This window comes from Paroedura picta, chromosome 9 (genome assembly GCF_049243985.1).
Source record: "Paroedura picta isolate Pp20150507F chromosome 9, Ppicta_v3.0, whole genome shotgun sequence".
Taxonomy (NCBI): domain Eukaryota; kingdom Metazoa; phylum Chordata; class Lepidosauria; order Squamata; family Gekkonidae; genus Paroedura; species Paroedura picta.
The window spans coordinates 15,117,299-15,135,577 of NC_135377.1; the positions used below are offsets into that span (position 1 = coordinate 15,117,299).

The 18,279-nt window shown below is 40.1% G+C and overlaps 1 protein-coding gene across 8 annotated transcripts in view; it reads left to right on the forward strand.

Annotated features, from left to right (window-relative positions):
• Positions 1-18,279, forward strand: part of CSMD3 (CUB and Sushi multiple domains 3) — a 675,220-nt gene that overhangs the window by 344,371 nt on the left and 312,570 nt on the right. For all 8 annotated transcript variants that reach the window (XM_077351631.1, XM_077351632.1, XM_077351635.1 and 5 more), the window contains 3 exons: positions 1,125-1,212; positions 2,438-2,562; positions 14,599-14,720. In XM_077351631.1, the coding sequence (XP_077207746.1) occupies positions 1,125-1,212; positions 2,438-2,562; positions 14,599-14,720 (335 nt within the window). The remainder of the gene's footprint in view (positions 1-1,124; positions 1,213-2,437; positions 2,563-14,598; positions 14,721-18,279) is intronic.

Genomic DNA, 18,279 nt, shown 5'->3' on the forward strand with positions numbered 1-18,279 from the left:
TTGGAATTTTTAGTAAAGTTTATGAATAGAGCCTAGCAATTTTGCTTGAACTGGTATGGTGAACATGAGTGGGTAATGCAAACTCTGTTAGTAATGAGTCTACGGATAGTGAGTGTATGTATACTAGGGTTGCCAACTATGAGTTGAGAAATTCCTAGTGATCTGGGAGGGACAGTCTTGGGTTTGGGGAGGGGGGCACCTTAACGGGAACAATTCCTTCGATTCCATTTTATCCAGTGAATTGCTCTCTGTAGTCTACAGATCAGTTATAATTCAAGGAGATCTCTAAACATCTCCAACCAGATGCTAGAAAACCTAAATTGTGTGTGTGTGTGCACACTCACCCATACAAACACACACACATTAGGAAGAAATACCAATTCTATAAAACACATGTTAGTAATATTGGACCCATCATTGCATAAATGAGCTTTCTGTTGTTATCTAAGGTCACTGTGTTTGCACAGTGATCCTAACTCTGGCATAACACTGGCAGTAGGAGAGTTGTATCTCTGGCACTGAAGAAATAAGAAGGTTACAGGGCCATTGTCTGAATCTTCTCTACTCTGTATATCAGGGCTATGTAAATAAAACCTTTGTACATTACAAATGGTGAACACAAAGGGGCATTACCTAGTTTCTATATTGCCATAATAACCGTTCATATCCAAAACCTACCACCAAGTATTATTCTTTGTGTTGTTTATAATTCACAATCTCCAGTCTCTGGGACCTACAGAATTAACTAAGGAACTCCTAACGTCATATTCTATGTCCCCCTGAAACTTTGAGTGGCAAAGAGTTAGATAAATGCCCTGGAACTTCCAACTTTCCAATTTTCAATGAATAAGCCAGGAGATTGTGGTACTAAATTCTGGATGGATGGATAGACAGATAGATAGATTATAGATAGATTTTCTAGTATTTGTGGGAGGTTTTGGCAGATAAAAGTTGTGCAGACTTCAATTATAAATGTGGGGTATAATTAAAAATTGCATCATTTAAAAATATTAATGTATTGCGACACTGTTTATTTCTGTTTGCTGTTCTATGTATTAAGGGAACCAAGTGTTTTCCCACAGGTATCTCTCTACGTATCTTAAGCCTTTCTTTTTCTTTTGCAGTAAATGAAGGCGGTATTAAACAGGCATCCAATTTGTGTCCTGATCCTGGGGAACCTGAGAATGGAAAACGAATAGGCTCAGATTTTAGGTAACACTCACAACACTGGAAATAATACATATGTATATATTTTTTTAATTAATTGCAACTTTTATAAAGACTTATCTATCAGGTTAGCATAACAAAATGGAGAGTCACAATGAGAATATTCCTGGTAGATGCCAGTACAAAGGCTGTCCATGTACTGGATAATCTACACGGAAAGATTCTGCCAAACGTTGCTGGCTCATCAAGAAAACGTAAATAAATAAATCCAGAAATTTCCTGCACAACCATCCACTTTCTAAGCTCACCTGGCTGATAGAGGGATGGAAATCCAGCAGTGCCATCCTCTGAGCTCATTGAAGCTCACATAGGTGGAACTCTGCATAGGATGGCACTGCACATTTACTTTGGCATAAACCCTCTTCTACAACAACTGTTATTTAGATTAAAAGGGAAACATATGGGTCAAATTATTTAAGGTTGTAATCCATTATTTCTCAGAAACAATTATTAGGAGACACTTTAAGCTTCTTTGAGTACGTTAATTAAGTTTAATTGACATTAGCCCTTAATACTTTCTAACATTGACACACAATACTCTCCTGAAATGCATATTAACATCTCTACCTCATTAGAAGCATTCAAGGCTTCTGTTCGGCAGTCTCCTCTTTTCTTCTATTGTAAATACAAAGGATTTATATTTACCAAGGGCATCACAGTAATCCACCAGGTTCTATTTCTGATATTATTATAGTTTTGCAGGTATAGAACAATTATCTGGAACCCAGCCTCTGTTCTGTTCTATCTGATTTACTTCCTGCCAGGGGAAAGAAAATGTGTTCTTGAGTACATTGTGCAAACTCTTGCACAAACCAGTTTTGTTTTAAAGTATGAGAGTGTGAATCCAATTTACCTTTCTTCAGTTTATGTCTGTATACAAGAGAACCTGAGTGACTCCATGGAATTCCCATGCATGTTCAAATCTGTGGGTAGATTCAAATGGGTAGACTCTGGGTAGAAAAGTAAGAAACTACATGCAAATATAAGGATAGATTTCTGACCACACATCCCCCAAGTTTACAGTACAAGCATCTGCATTTCAGCCACTATCGGAATAAGACTCAAGTCGATTATTCCATATGAGTTGATCTGTGGCAACTGATGAAAACAATTAATATATATATATATATATTTCTAGACCTCTTTGAAGTTTGATATTATGTCTCTATTAAATTGCTTCCTCTCCCCTTTTTTATGTTTTCCATTTTAGCCTGGACTCCACAGTACAGTTTTCTTGCGATGAAGACTATGTACTACAAGGTGCAAAAAGTATCACCTGTCAGAGAATAGCAGAAGTTTTTGCTGCTTGGAGTGATCATCGACCAGTGTGCAAAGGTAAAAACAAAATGATAGATGCGGATTGCCATCTTGCAGTATTTCTTGTTTCTCCTGTTTCAGTTTGAAGTAATGATGACACCTGGGTGTATTGTGCAAATGAAATCAGCAGAATATTTTTGCTATTTCTTCTTCTGATTGCTTCCATTCCTCACACACTGGATAATGCACTTTCAGTGAACTTTAGAAGTTGGTTTTTTTCTGTTTCACCTAGTTAAATCCAGCTGCAAAAGCCCACTGAAAGTGCATCATCCAGTGTCTGTGGAATAGGCAATGTTGGTTCACTAAATTTGCCAATAACATTCACATACTCAAGGTACCATACTGAACTTCATTTATAGTCTGCCTTTCTCATGAGAAGGCAGATTACAAATACAAAAATCCCTCCTAAAAATCCCCCCCTTGGGTCTAATAGATTATATCTTCTTCCCATCTTCCATGGCGCTCTGATAGCAGCGGGTGGGAATACTGGGTGTTTTTTTCTGCCATGTTGAGTTGTTTTAAAGTCTTTTAATGGGTATTTTAATGGGGACAAAGACTATTGTTGCCCGCCACGAGCTTACGGGGAGTGGCGGGATATAAATCTAATAATAATAATAATAATAAGAACTATTCAGCCAATGAATTGTGCATGAGTAATGATTTTAATCTAACAACAAATTCCTCCTAATAAAGCAGAAGAATACAGTGGAGTTTAGCAGATTACTTGTTTGAGAAAAGTTATTTTGTAGAGTGTAGTACAAAATATGATAAAACAATTCAGGCTAGTTCATGCATTCTAATGTTACAGTGCTTACTTTATAGGGATATATTTTAGGGATATATAATAATAGCTTTCAGTAAATGTGAAACAGCTTTGCATTCTGAGTTTGGCTCTTTTTTTGACTCCTTAGCTAGCTCTCCATGTTGTCTCTTCTTATGCTAAATTTGCTAATAGCTCTGGAGGAGGAAGTACCACCAAATATTCTGCCCTAGTAATTAAAACCTAGTGGGTAAAAATTGGCTTTTGAAGCTTTTCATGACATATAGGTTTTTATGACATAAAATGCAGAAAAGGACAACTAAAATGATTAAGAGGATGGAGCACCTTCTTCATGAAGTAAGGATAAAGAGGTTAGGTCTCTTTATCTTGGAGAAATGGGGGACAATAGTGGAAGGGTTTCTGGAATTCTGGTCCTGCTGGTAGACTTCCTGATGGCACCTGGGTTCTGGCCACTGTGTGAGACAGAGTGTTGGACTCCACAAGTTGTGGAGACCTAGTTGGGCTTGAATGTTTTCAATACCTGTTTATTTCCAAGTTGACTTACTTCAGCTGTACATGAACTAAAATTGTAGCAGTACAGAAATGGAACTGGATTCAGCTGGCTTTTCTGCTGGTGAAAAAAGGGAAAGAAGGGATCATCACTCTACCAAGAAGGCTATACTGACAAATGGAATTTACATGAAAAATACCTCTGCAGGACACAGGCTAGGTGGCACTGTATGAAATTGAGTGAACAAAGTGGCTGGATCCAAGTCAAGACATACATGGTCCGTATGAAGGGATGACTTACACATTCATAAAGCATTCCATATTTTGAGAAGTTAGTTGTAGAACACATATTTTCTATGTGGAAAGTTCTATCCTTAGCATTTCTAGATTTTAGGGTAGTGGGGAGTGAAGAGGTTTTAGTTTAGCCCTTGAAGTGTTGCAGAACTGCTAATACTGGCCTTGATAAACAATATTCTGACTCAGTATCTGACTATTGTGTATATTAATGTGATTTACTAAGCCTTGGGCACAGAAAGACCAGCAGCCAATTGTTCTGACGGTTCATAGTCTTGGCAAGATGCACTCCTTCCCCTTCTCACTCTGCTGTTGATAATTCCAGGCCCAAGGCATTCTACCCTTGCCAAAGCATTGGACTCGATGCCATTTATTAAAAAAAAAAGTCTTTCCAAAAGTATCATTCTCAGGGCCAATTTTTCCAGCAACCTACTCTACCAACTGTGTATTTGGTCGTTCTGAGGATGAAGGAAGTTAGTGGTGATAGTATACGCTGGTAGGGCCTGGAAATTTACAGCATCAAGTGGGGAATGCCATCCCAAGCCTACTATGGGCATAATGGCCCCAAGGAGACAGAGGGAGCTGCTCTGACTGTTGGCTTACCTTTAAGCTCAGTCCCAAAGTGTCTGTATTGCTCAGCCATTTGCATATGCTGGCAGGGAAACACAAGGAATAACAACCAGTGCAACAGCATCAGTCTGTAGGTAGAAACTTGACAGGGCAACAAGGAAGTTGAGTAATTTTGGGGAGTGAGGGATGTTTTGTTTTTAAGGGGAACACTTATTTAAACAGCCCTGTTGTTATGTCATTCATATTCATTAAAATTGTTTACATGCCCTCCATGAGCATCCACTGTCTACTTTGATGGTGGTGGGAAGTGCTGCCATGCCACACCCAATTTATGGCAATCCCATAGGGGTTAACAAGACAAGTGACAAACAGAGGTGGTTTGCCATTGCGTATCCTTGCAGTAATGACTGGTGAAGGGAATAAAACGGGAATGACTGGGGAATGACTGGGGAATAAAACGGTAATGACTGGGGAAGCGAAAGGCAAACCACCCTGTATTGAGTCTGCTAAGAAAACGCTAGACATGACTTGGTGCTTGCACAGGCGATACTTTTACCTTTACCTTTATCCTTGCAGAACAACCATAGACTTCCTTGGTGGTCTCCCATCTAAGTACTAATGAGGGCCAACCTTGATTAGCTTCTGAGATCTGATGAGATCCGGCTAGCTTGAACCATCCAGGTCATGGTACCTTCCACAATGCTCATCTTCAACAGCCTTAGTAAAGTATAGGTACTGGAGGTTCTGCTGATCAGAATCAGTGCTGATTCTGATACTTTTTTGGGCTCATCTGAGCCAAGCCGCCCATTCCCTGTATTCAGATGGTTTGAATCAGGGTAGCCAAATCATGATCCAGCTACCATTCAAATGCCCCCCCCCCACAAATTTTCTTAGGCAGTGCCTGAGAAGACAGGGGGGAGAATGTGCATCTAACAACTGATGATGATAGGCAACCCCACCAACTTGGGAGGGATTTACACAGTGGGAGGGCCCCACCATCATCCCATAGGAGTGGTGGTAGCAAAGTCTATCAGCACCCTCTTGCACCTTCCCCTCTAGGTGAAGTAGATTTGGGGTTTTAGGTCCTGGAGGAGTTTTTTCACTGCAACATCTTGGTTTTATGGGGTTGTTTGTATTGCATGTATTTTGGGTTTTATATGGGTTTTAATGGATTGTATTGGGGTTTTTATCTGAGTGCTGTAAACTGTAACCCACCCCAAGCCTTTGAGGAGAGGCGGGTAATAAATATAACAACAACAACAACAAGCTGATTGGCAGGTGATCTCTTTCCCCTTCCTTTCAGAAGAAACCCCAAAAGATGAAGGATTATTGTGCCTTTTAGTTTTGGCCGAATCATTTCTGGCCGAATCTGAAACTGTACGCATCTGTATTGTTTGTTTGTTTGTTTTTGCACTTGCTTAGTAAAATATAGCAATTTCAATTGTTTAAAGTCCATGGAAATCCATGTCCAGAGTAGAACACTTGGAAGCCTTTCCCCGTAGCTTCATTTGTAGACCAGATTATTTACAACCATATTTCTTTTAGTGAATCCTTCATTATTGTATACTAAACTTCCCATCAGCTAATAATATATTACTCAATAAAAGTCCATTCCATGTTTAGTCTTTCTGTCTTTTGGACACTGATAATACCAGCCTTCCCACGGCTATTTTATCTGAGCCAAAATTCGTTATGACTTCCTAGTATCACACTCATCTCTTCAAGCCAAGTTCTGGCAGCATTGAAAGTTGTAACCATTCCACAACTCTATAGCATTCCAACTTCTTCTGAGTTTCTAATTTTTTAAGCAATTTTGGCATGAAACTGTTATGGTAATTAAACCTCCAGGTAAGTTGCTTCCTTGCTTTAGGCTTCTGTATTTAGCTTAGTGGCATGCTGGCAGATATTGACGACCCTAAAAGTTATCCAACCACCTGGCTTCTGGCGGTGTAGGCTATATATGATGCAGACAAACATTTTCGCAGAATGACTCCCAGATCAGTTAACGTTGTAGATGAATTGTCAAGAATTTAACAGACTTGCCTGCATCCCATTGCCTAGGAGACAACATTTCTCCCAGTCAACTTTAGCCCTGGGATCATTCAAAAGAGCTGCTCTGGCCAATTATCCAGTCTTCCTTGGAGGGCAGGGGAAATTTAAGCAGCAGTCATTAGGTGTGAGAAGATGTTTGTGCCATGTCTGTGCTGTGCTATTCCTTGTGTCCTGGGAGATATGCTTTGCTTGGCCAGATGCATGCTGCCTAGACTCTGCTGGATTGTTTTCTCAACAGGCTGGCTGGATTCATTTAAATGACCAGTTCATTACTACTAGCTAGACTTTCTTCTGACCGTTTCCTGGGAGAGGGGGTAGTAAAGGCAGGTGTTATTTGGTCTCTGGGGTAAGGTAGTTTGGGAGAGGTGTTATTCTTCTTGTTGTTTCTGTGCAGATTAAGCTCTGGTTTGTTTTGATCTCCCTTTACTTTTCTAACAAGATTGTTTCTTGGCATTACTTATTATTATTATTATTATTATTATTATTATTATTATTATTATTATTATGTTTTTGTGATTCATTTTTCTCGACTTGTTAGCTTTTCAGTTTGCTCTCAGTTAGTGGGCTGCCTATTTTCCACCTTTTTGTAGATTAGTGATTTGGGATCATTGGCCTCGGGCTTCCTTGTTACGCTGGTCTCTTTCAGACTGAGAACTTGCAGGCTACCACTCAGCACAGTCTGGGACAGAGTAGCAGGGTGTTTCAGCCTTGTGAACGGGTTCATCCGACAGACCTCCCTTCCTTGCCCTCAGCTTAAATAGATTAACGCATAGCAGCCCCAGCTAGAGACATTTTCTGGAGCTCTTGATGTGGTCTCATTTAGGCCAGAATCCTACACAATCTAGTTTGATTCCACAGCTGTTCAACTGGCACTCTCTCTTCTCAGCATGATCTCACTTGCCTCCTGTGCTCCTACTTGTTGGGCTCATTTTCCTAGTGAGGACCTGTGCAACTGCCTTTTGTACCAGTTGCAATTTCCAGGTCTAGGTTATGTGTAGACCCATATACATCAGAGGTGATTGTCACATAGATAACTGTGGTTAGATTTTCTGAGGTCAGAGATCTCTTTATCAGGTATCTCACTTTAAAATAATTTACATACAGCCAGCTAGGTGACCTTGGGCTTGCCACAACACTGATAAAGCTGTTCTGACCTAGCAGTAATATCAGGGCTCTCTCGGCCTCACCTGCCTCACAGGGTGTCTGTGTTGGGGAGAGGAAAGAGAAGGCAATTGGAAGCCGCCTTGAGACTTTGTTGGGTAGAGAAAAGCAGCATATAAGAACCAACTCTTCTTCTTCTTAAAAAAACATACGTTTACTACAAAACTCCTGTGTTCCCAACATGACTGAGTCCATTTAAGACTGACATTTCTGTACAATAAAATTAATTTTAATAAAACCTGATTTTCACTGTTCATAAATTACTTTAAATAGTATGTGTGCAGGGGGAGAGAAGCATGCTTTATACTATGAAATATGATAGCATTCTGCAGACATACTTTACAAATAAGGAAGATTCCAGTTGTGTGCAAATCAGCAAAGCAAACCTTCAGAACTACTGATTTGTTATTGCTAGTTGCAGGCCTTTCATTTGAGAGCTGCGGTTTGTGATTTAAATCAGAGATAATTTTATCATCTGGAAAGTGTCCCATATTTTGTTACTGCTGCAGAGCTTTCATGGCTCTTTCCAATGGAGTTCCCAGCGTGGACCATTTTTTTTTCCTGGGGTACTCAATGGTTCTTCAGTATCCCTGCAAGCTATATGACAATATGTGATGGTTCATAGTCACAGTTGTGAACGATGTTGGTTATTTACCATTTTACAACAATAACATGAAATAATGCAGGAGTCATTGTAGAAAGCAGGAGTAAACATGTCCATGGAATAATGGTAAATTGTAATGAAGGTCTGGTGTCTTGATGTTGTAGAGCAGGTTAAATACAGTTGTTGTCCGTGTGTGAACTTCTTCCTGAATGTTGGTAATCAGAGGTTTCTACAGTGTCAGAGCGCTCATTATCCAGTTGCTGAGTACCTTGGTGCCTTTGAACATAGGATATCCTCTTATAATTGGATGATATACTTCAATTTGAAGTATACTCCTAGAAGAAGTCAATTACAAAAGTTGTGGGCTTTTTGATCCCCAGTGACAGCTGTTTCCAGTTGATTGTTTGCAATTTAGGACCAAAATGCAAACTCTGATAAATGGCAAAAGCATGACTCTAACCTCCAGCACCATTCGCAGATTGCCTGTGATCCATTGAATTTATCCCCTCACTGGGCCATCCTAACCAGTTTTATATCCTACTAAGTCCTTGGCCTAGATTGCTTTCATTAGGGCCTTGGTCAGTATTTGAGAACACAGTATGACCGTTTACATACTGGGAACTTCACTGGCCCAGCTCCCATGCGGGAGCACATATCGGGGGTGGATGAGGTGCACCAGGCCAAATGCTCCCCCATGTGGGTGCAGGAATTGGTGGAGCAACCTGCCACAACTAAAACTCTAGTCTCCAGCCCGGCATGAAAACTCCAGTGCGTAAACAGTCTATGAGAGACCACTAAGGCATACAACTGAAGACAAGAGACATGCAACTGCAAATGACCTCTGAAATGTCTTGCCTTGAAAACCTTACAGGGCTGCCAAATGTCAGCAAAACAAAACTGGATGTTAGCATTTAGCACAACTGCAATTTTCAGATCTGCAAACTGTATTAACTTCTTTAACTGGTTTAATCTGAAGATTAGTCAACTAGTGCATTACCACTAATAATAATACTTAGCCTGCTATGTATGCTTATTTAGGAATAAATTCAATTCAACTCAGCATTATTTATTGCCAAGTGAACAGGAATAGGGCTGAGCTATTAGGATTTATATAATACTTAAAATACTTTACATACATTATCTCAGTAATTCTATTAACAATACTATGAAATATTCTAGCCAGCCTTCAGTCTAAATCAGCTTTACAATTAAAGTGCAAATGAGTTATTAATGCACAGATGAGGAGGGTATATGTCAGTCACTCTATACATGGACATTTTTATACACTGATTTAATATATATATATATATGTATCCCCTTTGACTGCCCTTACAAGGAGCACCAAGGTATCTAACAATTTAGGGTATACATGGCAAAAACACATTTTTTAAATAATTGAAATCAACCAACCCAAACTAAAATAATTAAAACAAGAATTAAACAAGAATTAAAATGTGAATAAAACATAAAAGCTGTAATTAGAAAGAATTAGGTTAGGAAGAATAATCGAATCAACACTTAAACAGAAAGTGTGATCACAAGCCTCAGCCAATCAAGGTTGGAAACAGGAAGTGAGTTCACAAGCATCAGCCAATCAACATTGAGACAGGAAGTGAGACCACAAGCCTCAGCATTTTGCTGTATTCTGAGGCAGTATTCTGGGGCACTTGCCCAAATAAAAGCAGCCTTGGAAGATAAGACAGCTCTGGACTCAGACTTACCCCCAGCAGAACCTGACATGCTGCAGTATCTATTTCTAAAGGTATATGAACATTATTTTAAGTGCCAAATTCTGGGAGTGCTCCTCCCATTTCCCCATGTACATATTATTTAAATTTTGGGATATATGTCCGATGTTTTTGTACTTCGAAAAACATACTGTGCAATCCTCATATATCACTGGAGTTCATTTCAGTCCAAAACAATGATGTAAATAAATAAATAAACCCACAGTGCTTGTGATGTGCTTAAGAAAATTATTAATGCAAAACCAGTAAAACCGCAGGGTCATTAGCAAGCTAAACATAATGATGCTACTGGCAGAGAAACTGAACTCTTCAAGCATAAGGCCATTTTGTTTAAAGGTAGCGAACAAGGCTGATTGTCCTCAAGAACGGAAACATGGCTGGGACTGGTACCCTTGAAGTGTTCCTAATGCGAATGTACCAAATTAGACTGCAGAGGAACTTTGGGAAGTAATATTTTAACTAACACAGGCTGCGCAGGCTAATGGGGTAAAACCTGAGAAAGGATTTCTCTTTGTAATGAGGCTGCTTAAATGGATAATGGATGAAACTGCAGAACACTATGAAGACAGTGGGAGATAGCTATTTCACATCTGAAATCCTCCACGTTTTTCGTTCAGTTCAAAATAACTGTTGCTAAAAAAATGATTGCTGGTGTGCATTTGGAACTGAGAAAGGTATTGTGCTCAGTTATAGACATCTGCAGGCTTTGATTGGTGCAGCATTAAATCAAGTGAGTGTCAAACACCCAATGCTAAATGTCCAATCACAATCACTGGTAGGTGCCACAAGGGGGAGGGGGGCTAGGGGTGCAAAATTCAGGGCCCTAAGTTAGCTGGAATCATCCTACCTTCAGAAAATTGATGTTAATTTATTTTATTATGGTGGAGTTTGTTGACCTAATGCAGTTACTCTATAAACTGCAAAGGAAAAGTTAATTATTTTGTTTGGTTACATTTGTTTTTGGATCGGCAGTATTTGGGGGGCAGGTATCACTGAGGCCTCTTTTTCATTTACCGTTGCAACCTGTATCATGGAATCTTCAACATAATCATGTATCAAGGCCTCCATACATTTTATTTATTTTTATATATAATTTCATGGTGAGATGATGAAGAGTGAGGAAGGGCTGCATTGGATACTTCCCTGACCTGGCCTAGAATGTCTACAACTTTCTTTTGTGGCCTAAAAAGGAGGGCCAAACATGGACTTCAAACAACAAGAATTTGTAGAGAGAGAGTCTATGTGTTTGCCAAGTTGCTTCCAACTGTGAGGGTCATGAAGGAATTGTAAATATGGAAACAATAGAACATAAAATGAGATTTTCACCAAATCTATTTATTTACTTATTTACTTATTTACTTATTTATTTATTTGTTTATTTTATTATATTTATATACCACCCTCCCCGAGGGCTCAGGGCAGTTTACAGAAAACAGGGAAGGATACAATTAACACATGGTAACAGCAGTAATATTATAACAATAATAACTTAACATCATAACAATAACACCATAAAATAGAAATTGTGAGAGCCTCAGCTCAACTCTTACTGGACCCTGTGGGCAACCGATTAGTGTTGGTTGTAGAGGGGAGGGGCTTTAGGGCCAACTGGAAGCGATGGTTTGGTTGACCTCAACCAAATGCCTGGCGGAGGAGCTCCCTTTTGCAGGCCCTGTGGAACTGTTTAAGTTCTGTCAGGGCCCTGATCTCCTCTGGGAGCTCATTCTACCAGGTGGGGGCCAGAATGGAGAAAACTCTGGCCCTGGTTGAGGTCAAGCGGGCTTCCTTGGGGACAGGGACCACCAGGAGGTTGAATGTAGTAGAGTGCAAGGCTCTCTGAGGAGTGTAGGTGGAGAGGCGGTCCCTCAGGTATAACAGGGAGAGGAATGGGAAGGCGACTGTAAGCCACTTTGAGCCTCCTTCAGGTAGAGAAAAGCAGCATATAAGAACCAACTCTTCTTCTATAATATACGGGTCCTCTTGTGGCACAGAGTGGTAAGGCAGCAGACATGCAGTCTGAAAGCTCTGCCCATGATGCTGGGAGTTCGATCCCAGCAGCCGGCTCAAGGTTGACTCAGCCTTTCATCCTTCTGAGGTCGGTAAAATGAGTAACCAGTTTACTGGGGGGTAAAATGGTAATGACTGAGGAAGGCACTGGCAAACCACCCCATATTGAGTCTGCCATGAAAATGCTAGAGGGCGTCACCCCATGGGTCAGACATGACCTGGTGCTTGCACAGGGGATACCTTTACCTTTAATATAATATACATATTTCTTTATTAATGCATTAAATAAAAAAATGAACTTGTGTGGATTCCAGGTTAAGATCATCCGCTCTGAAGTCACCAATGTTAATCCACGTTGATGTATGTGTGATTTCTAAAATTGCATTTGTTTCTATCTCATCACAACAATTAAACAAATAAGTAAATGGTCTTGATATATATTTTCCTGTGGCGAACTCTCCTCTAAGCCTCCCCCCCTTTGGAATAAAAATACTCATTTATTCTGAATGTAATAATGCAAGGGTATCAATGTTTGAATATTTTATGCAAAGGCATGCATAAATTGTGCATGTATTTACTCTAATACAATTTTAATTTTTGTGTTTCAGGATGTAATCTCTATATTTATAAAATGCAGTTTTCCTTATTAAAATCCTAGATTTTCTTTATAATAACAGATGGTAGTGAGGAAAGTGACCGTGGGATATGCCTTCTGGATATATCAATTCATCTAATAACTAAAACCTTATATAAATAACAGCAGCTGTCAGATATGTGTATAAAAAGCAAATCATAAAAGGGAATATTTGCTCTTTCATTTACAAGTGGCAAGACCTAACCACAGTTCAAATGTATACCATGTTTTAGTGTGTTAATAAAGTGTGATAGTTGTTCTGCTGATCTAAATCAAATATTTGAGCTTATTCTTACAAGAAATTGATTTGGCTCAAGATGTTTGTTACATGCATCATTTAATATGTGAACATTAAAAAAATAAACCAAGGACCTACTGTTCCCTAACAGCAGTCAGAATAGCTCCCAGAAATCCAGAATAACCTGTATCTCAGTTAATTTGTGGGATATATATCTATCCGTCCTTGTCTTTTCTTTTTTTTCACAAAGGTAGAGTTCTCACAAAACATGAAGGTCCAAGGCCAAAAGGCTTTGTGAAGCCTAAGGCACTAACCACTTATAACTAAGGTTGGGTGGTGGTGCTGCTTTGGGTACTTTTCAGACCTATCCAAACCAAATAACCTATCCCTTCAATTTATATGGGATGACTCAGTAGTGGTTGAATCATGATTTGTTGCTTTAGTCACAATTCAGCCACTTTAAACGAAGGGTTGGGTGGGGGAGAGATCACACCAAGCAGCTGATGTGTCATGATCATCTGCTGTCCACTGCCAGATAAGACTGGGAGGGAGGTATTTAAAGGGCCCCCAAGCAGCTGATCATGACACATCAGCTGATGGGGTAGCCCTTTAAATGCCTCTCCCATCTTTCTCAAGCCGCACCTGAGATGATGTGTGGGAGAGAGCATGCCAAGCAGCTCAGATGTCATGATCAGCTGCTTGGCATGCCTTTTAAATGCCTCCCCCTACTTTCCCAGGTACTCAACTGCCAGGGGATGGTGGGGGAGGCGTGTGAACTGGAAATAATTTCAGACTATTTCAGATTCGGCTGAATCGATTCAACCGAATCTGAACCATTGAAGGGTGGTTTGGGTTATTTGAATTCAGCCCAAATTGAATCCAGCATAATCCAAAATGGTTTCATTTTTTCCTCCATGCTACGGCCTACTTAGTACTCTATACATAATTTTAGTTTACATACTGAAGACCTGGGTTCAGAGGGCTGGAGTTCTCCTTAAAGCTTACAGGAAGTAATACAAAGTAGAGGCAGAATGATGATGCCCTTTCATTGGCCAAAGGATGGGTCATTGCTAAGAAGTGTTGACAAGCCAGTCCTGTCCAAGACTGGTCAATAATAATACTAGTAATAGTGATGATGATAATAATAATATAATTGGCTAATTCCACAGCTTTGACTGTGTCAGTGGTGATCAGTCTTAAATCTTTCCGACCTCCCAATAAATCTTATGTCTAAACCATTTTCCAGTTTGGGGCTGATGCAGTAATTCTAACGGACATGCACATCTTAATATTAGCTATGTATAAAAATATTGTGGTATAACAAAGCAGTGGCACTTTTAAGACCAACAAAGATGTATTCAAGGTGTGGGCTTTCGAGTGCAAGCACCCTTCCTCAAACCATCGAGTGCTTCAGACCAACTCTTGAATCTAATATTGTGGTATGACTATTACAATGTGTTATTCCTTCTTTTACAGTAAAGACATGTGGATCTAATCTTCAGGGACCCAGTGGAACCTTTACATCCCCAAACTTTCCATTCCAGTATGACAGTAATGCTCAGTGTGTTTGGGTCATCACCGCTATCAACCCAAATAAGGTAAATTCAAATTGAAGGATAGTTTAAAGACCTTTATTGAATAACAGAAATTAAACTGCAGAAGGGCCAAGTACTTTAACATGACTTAGATTTGCCTTTTATATTTCCACTGTCATTTTAATTGTTTAATTCACTGCACCTAGTTTCAAAGAGGACAAACTAGACCTGAAGAGTTTCCCATGAAATGTAAAACTGTTGTGTAAGGTAGAATTGTCTCTTCAAGGCTTCTGGTTATATCACAAGTATGCATCAGACAAACCTGAATATACAAAAAGGCATAACCTTTTTATCCTTTTCTCCATTCAAATGTTGTGCTTTGCCATTCCACGGATGTGATACTATTTTTATTAATGTGTGGAAATGCCCAGTGAATCTATAGATATCTAAACCTTTACTTTACACTGCTCTTCCTGCTCTTCCATTACACTGCTCTTCCATTCAATTGATTTCCATGGCTGTGACTCTCCAAGGATAGAGTCTGGAACATATCATGGGTGTTGCTTCTAGAATAATAATATTGGGCCCTCCGAGTGTCAGTCCAGGGGAAGGGGCTTATGGGCACCCTTCCTCATCATGGACAGGGCCCACCCTCGGGGCCCTTAACCGATTATTTAATCCGCTACGCTCGGAGCGGGTTGAAGATGTAAGATGTTTGATGTTTGATGGTATATGTATATAAAAGTTAAGGGCATTCCCTGTACAAGCACCGGGTCATGTCTGAACCTTGGGGTGACACCCTCTAGCATTTTCATGGCAGACTCAATACAGGGTGGTTTGCCAGTGCCTTCCCCAGTCATTACCGTTTACCCCCCAGCAAGCTGGGTACTCATTTTACCAACCTTGTAAGGATGGAAAGCTGAGTCAACCTTGAGCCGTCTGCTGGGATTTAACTCCCAGCCTCATGGGCAGAGCTTCAGACTGCATGTCTGCTGCCTTACCACCCTGCGCCACAAGAAGCTCTTGCATATTTACATGCATATTTATGCACATGTTCATCAGTTATGACAAATGCAATTTTTTTTTAGTAAAATGCAGTTCTCTAATGTGCATTTGGGTTAGAAAGGTTCTAGCAGATGAGGAAATTTCTGTACTCTCAGCACATTCTCTGCACAAAGCTCTGCAAAGCTACGTGATATATTCAAGCCGAGACAAGAACCAAAACAAAGCACTTGAAAGTGGAACAATGGCTGTATGAATCAGTGATTTGTTGCCAATATGACCAAACTGCCCAATTGCACTCTTGCTTTTTACGAGTCTGCCTTTAAAGGCTGGCTATAAAGTGAGTACTGACATGTTCTCTCTGAACTTTTTTTCTAGTAAATTTGGTACAGGATTCTACAGAGACAGCAGATTTTTTTGAACTTTCTCTCTCTCTCTTTTATGATCCAAGAACTAGTTTAGATCTTTTATTTATCTGTGACTACACAGTGGTGAATCAAGTATGCCAGACATCATAACATTTCTGATGATGACAGCAGCACCGCATTAGAACTAGGGTGATTTCACAGTAACTTGAACTGAATTTGGTCAGGTCTAATAACGACATTTCAGATTTTAAAGTGTTGAGACCTTTGTGTTGTTGTTGTTTTTTTTGAAAGGTTAGGTACTGGTCTGAAACAGCACTCCCTCCCCACAAGGACATGGGGATTTCTCTTCCTCTGCTCAGTTGAGACAAATAAACTAAAACTCAGTTCAGATAGCACTGAAGTGCTCTTGGAGAAGAATCCTGCCAATCAGAAATGTGGGGAGACCTCCGCAGGGCCGGGCCAGGCCGCACATGTGCGTTTGCGCCGTGCACAGCTGCAGATGTGCATGCACAGCACTCCCGCGCATGCGTGTCCGGGTCACACATGTGCGATTGCGCATTTGCGTCATGCGCGGCTGCCAACTAGAAGCTGTACAGCCAACTAGAAGCCTTGCTGAGAAAAATTCCCAGCCACTTTCTAAAAACACTTGATGTATGCCAGGAAAAGTAGCAGTGGGTGTTGTGGTGCCTGTAGGAACTATATTGGGGAACTGTACAAGAAAGATGGTGGGAGGAAGCTGCCCAGAGATTTTGGAGAAAGTTTGGGATGCCCCAGTAATAATAATATAAAAAATAATATTCCCCTGTTTGAAAGAGAAGAAACTGCAGTTCCTACCTCCTTCCTTATTGCATTATTTAATGATTGTTCAGGGAATGATAGGTAGGGTTTTTTTTTCTTTTCCCCTCATAGCACTTCCAATTTGGTGGCATAACTGATGCATTTTATCCTTTTGTGAGGTTTACCAATCCTTATCTTCTTCCTTTTTGAATTACCCTTCCTCTGTATCTTCCTTCAACTATCTAGGTCTTTATTTTTTTCTATAGCTCTGCTAGGAATGGGCTCAGACCTAATATGAAACCTAATAGCTGTTCTGAGGGCATCAATACAGTAAGATGTTATTGACCTGTCAATCTTGAATTCATTCTAAAAAAAATAAAATAAAACCTGTGTTATGAATGAAAAGGTGTAATTGTCCATATCCCCAAATGCAATTATCTCCCAGTTTATATAAAGGTGGAAATCCCCTGAGCTCATTCTGTTCTTGTGGCTCCATTTCATCCTAAGCATCTCTTTCAGTGTTGCATGGCTTCAATGGTATCAGAGTGGCACAGAGATGAGAAATGTCTTTGGTCTCAAAATACCACCCCAGCAATGCTATTGGCTCCAGTCTTTGCATTGATACCAAATTGATACCAGTCATCTCCAGGTTGCAGGCATAGAGAAACAGTGCCTGGCTTGGGCTAACATAAGAAGAACACAAGAAGAGCTCATGCAAACAAAGGCATTTAATGTTGTGAGAGCTACTTCCAGTTTTCATTTGAGTCCAATTTGTTAGTTCCCTTTTTTAAACTCGTTCGCTGAGCTCTTCAACTGCCTGTTTCTAATGAAAGGCAATTTCTCAAGGAATCTTCTGTGCCTGTAGGAGCATATAGGGATTATTGATCCCACAATAAATGCTTGAAACATGGTCAGAGAGGCTGCAATGACTTTCATATCAGTTTCCATGTTTTGACAGGTAGAGGCAAAGGAAATGAATTTAAAAAAAGAAAAAAAATAACCCTGGAGGAAGAAGCTTGTGGATGAGAGACAGAAATTAATACTCATTGATTCCACAGCACAAAGGCTACAGTTATCACTGAGGCCAGTGTGTGTTCACCAATGCCTTGCAGATTCCTTGCATTAGCTTTTCTTATTTTAGACATGGTAATTTCTCTTTGGTTGTTAAGAATAGTGTATTTTTAAAAAATCTGGAAGTCACTATAGGGTTTACTCCTGTGTATATTTGAAGCTGATCCCGGCTGCCTTCTCAGTGCTATAGCATCTCTTTCATAATATGGCACATTATGGCTTTGAAAACTTAGGCAGATTGTGAGCAGGTGGACAGAAGGGATTATGTCAGGGCATGGCTCTTGTGGCCCTTTCTTGCATGCCCAGGGAATTGATGATTTTTTTGGGAGGAGGGGGCATCATCCAGGCATGGAGTTGGGATCACTGTGGGTGGGCAGGTAGTTGTCAGTTTACTGCATTCTGCA